The sequence below is a fragment of the Xenopus laevis genome, chromosome 8L (genome assembly GCF_017654675.1).
Source record: "Xenopus laevis strain J_2021 chromosome 8L, Xenopus_laevis_v10.1, whole genome shotgun sequence".
Taxonomy (NCBI): Eukaryota; Metazoa; Chordata; class Amphibia; order Anura; family Pipidae; genus Xenopus; species Xenopus laevis.
The window spans coordinates 120,520,400-120,522,975 of NC_054385.1; the positions used below are offsets into that span (position 1 = coordinate 120,520,400).

At 36.5% G+C, this 2,576-nt stretch overlaps 1 protein-coding gene across 1 annotated transcript; it reads right to left on the minus strand.

The window, feature by feature from the left end:
• Positions 1–1,043: 1,043 nt before the first annotated feature.
• Positions 1,044–1,985, minus strand: LOC108699579 (olfactory receptor 5G3). The gene has a single exon (XM_018231661.2). The coding sequence runs from the start codon at positions 1,983–1,985 to the stop codon at positions 1,044–1,046; it is 942 nt and encodes a 313-aa protein (XP_018087150.2).
• Between the last annotated feature and the right edge of the window lie 591 nt (positions 1,986–2,576).

Below are 2,576 nucleotides of genomic sequence, written 5' to 3' on the forward strand. Positions count from 1 at the left end.
GAGAGAGTGCAGAGACTAAGTGCAACTAAACTGGTTAGAGGGACGGAAGACTTAAATTATGAGGGTAGACTGTCAAGGTTGGGGTTGTTTTCTCTGGAAAAATGCGCTTGAAAGAGGATATGATTACACTTTACAAGTACATTACAAGGACATTATAGACAAATAGCAGGGGACCTTTTTACCCATAAAGTGGATCACCGTACCAGAGGCCACCCCTTTAGACTAGAAGAAAAGAACTTTCATTTGAAGCAACGTAGGGGGTTCTTCAGTCAGGACAGTGAGGTTGTGGAATGCACTGCCGGGTGATGTTGTGATGCTGATTCAGTTAATGACTATAAGAATGGCTTGGATCATTTCTTGGACAGACATGATATCAAAGGCTATTGTGATACTAAACTCTATAGTTAGTATAGATATGGGTATATAGAATTTATGTAAAAGTAGGGAGGAGTGTGTGTATGGATGCTGGGTTTTCATTAGGAGGGGTTGAACTTTGTCTTTTTTCAACCCAATGTAACTATGTAACTATGTAAACAACCCTGAGGTTGTTGCATATACAGTAATTGGATGTAATTTATTACTAAATAGGGTGCAGGAATGATTTGCATGACTTGCCTCCTGCTCATTATCTTTAGGGCACTAAACTGTGCAGGCCTTCATATTGCTTTTATTTTAAATCTATTATTCAGTTAATAAAACACTTCTCTACTACATATGAATACTGAAACATTTTGGATTTTTCTCTGCATCAAATAAGCACTCTTTAAGGATTTTGACCTTGACTCACCTAGTACAAACAGAGAATGAATAGATGTGGCCCACTTGAATCAAGCTGTACCCAGAATCATATCTTTTATAGATCAATTGAATTTATCTCTGCTTTTAGAAGGTATTATGATCATGAAAAAATGTCCCATTACAGAAGCAGGAGACCACACAAGGATCTTTAGCCTTTCGCCAGCTTCCGAGTCTACAATCTTTTTTCCTTATTGTAGTGATCTGTGATTTACATTCTGAGGATGAATCCAATAAATGGAAGTTCTTTAGGACTTTTCAAAAAAAATCTTTTTTTTAATTTGTTTTCTTATGGTGCCTTTGACATCTTTATTTCTTATGCTGTATATGATAGGGTTCAGCATTGTGATCACAGCAGAATTAATAATGGACACTGTTTTGCCTATGATTGAAGTTTCAGAGTAAGGGATCATATATATAAACAAGATGGTTCCATAGAACAGAGAGACCACTGTGAGATGGGATGTACATGTGGAAAACGATTTTTGTCTTCCTTCACTGGAATGGATCTTCAGAATAGTGGAGATTATGTGAACATATGAAATGAGAATTAAAAGGAAGGAACACATGGCAATTATACTGGCTGTGATGAAATTGGCTAACTCATTGGCCCAAGTATCTCGGCAAGAGAGACGAAAGAAAGAAGGCATCTCACAGAAAAAATGGTTAACGTTGTGAGAACGACAATAAGGCAGTTGGAATGTGAAGAAGACATGGATAAAAGCACTGATAAAGGAAAGAGTCCATGAACCAGTAACTACACAGATACAGAAAGTCTTGTTCATAGCTGTATTGTAGTGTAATGGTTGACATATGGCTGCATACCTGTCATAGGCCATAACAGCCAGAATCAAACACTCCGTCCCTCCTACAGCTAAATTGAAGAACATCTGCAATGCACAATCTAAGACTGAGACACTTCTATCCCGTGATAAGGTGTTTCTCATTATTCTGGGTGATATGGTGGAAGATAAGCAAATGTCTAAAATGGAGAGGTTGCTCAGAAGAAGATACATGGGTGTCTGCAGCTGCTCATTGATCCTCACTACGATGATAAGCAGAGAGTTTCCCCACAGTGTGATTATATAGATTACCAAGAATATTGAAACATATATTGCCTGTAGGTATGGGATATCGGTGAGGCCAAGAAGGATGAATCTGGTTGATGAGGTTTGATTTGTGTCCTTCATGTCACATAACATGATCCAGCTGAAAGGAAACATGGAATAATGTCAAAATGTTATAGGTATGTTACAAATGATAGCAAAAGAGATTGGGGATATTAACTTTGTTTCAAGCAAAGGTAATAATACAATAATTCAAATTGATATTATTACCTCCCTCGGTGGCTCAGCTATTTTTTAGGATGGCTGCTGGTTAATGCCTATTTAATTAAAAAGAAAAAAAAAAAAAAGCTTTCCCTGATTTTCCAAAACATACTATAAAAAAGCCATAGCTTTGAACTAATTTTCATGATTATCAAACCCTATTGAAGAAGGGTCTTAAATGACATGTACTGCTGTAAGTTATGCCCTACACATTTTCGAAAGCATATTTCAGCAAACAAGCAAAATTAGACACACGTTTGGTGGTACCAACCCTAGACAATAACCAAAATAATTACACAGAATGACACTGTGTAGGTGGATGGTTGTATATAGTAACTAGAGGATTTTTTTTTTCTTTCAAACATTGCATTAACCTTTGTGATTTTGCACAATTTACCAAAAAACTTTTAAGCAAGGATAAAATAAAACGAAAATGTAAAACACGTAAAACCT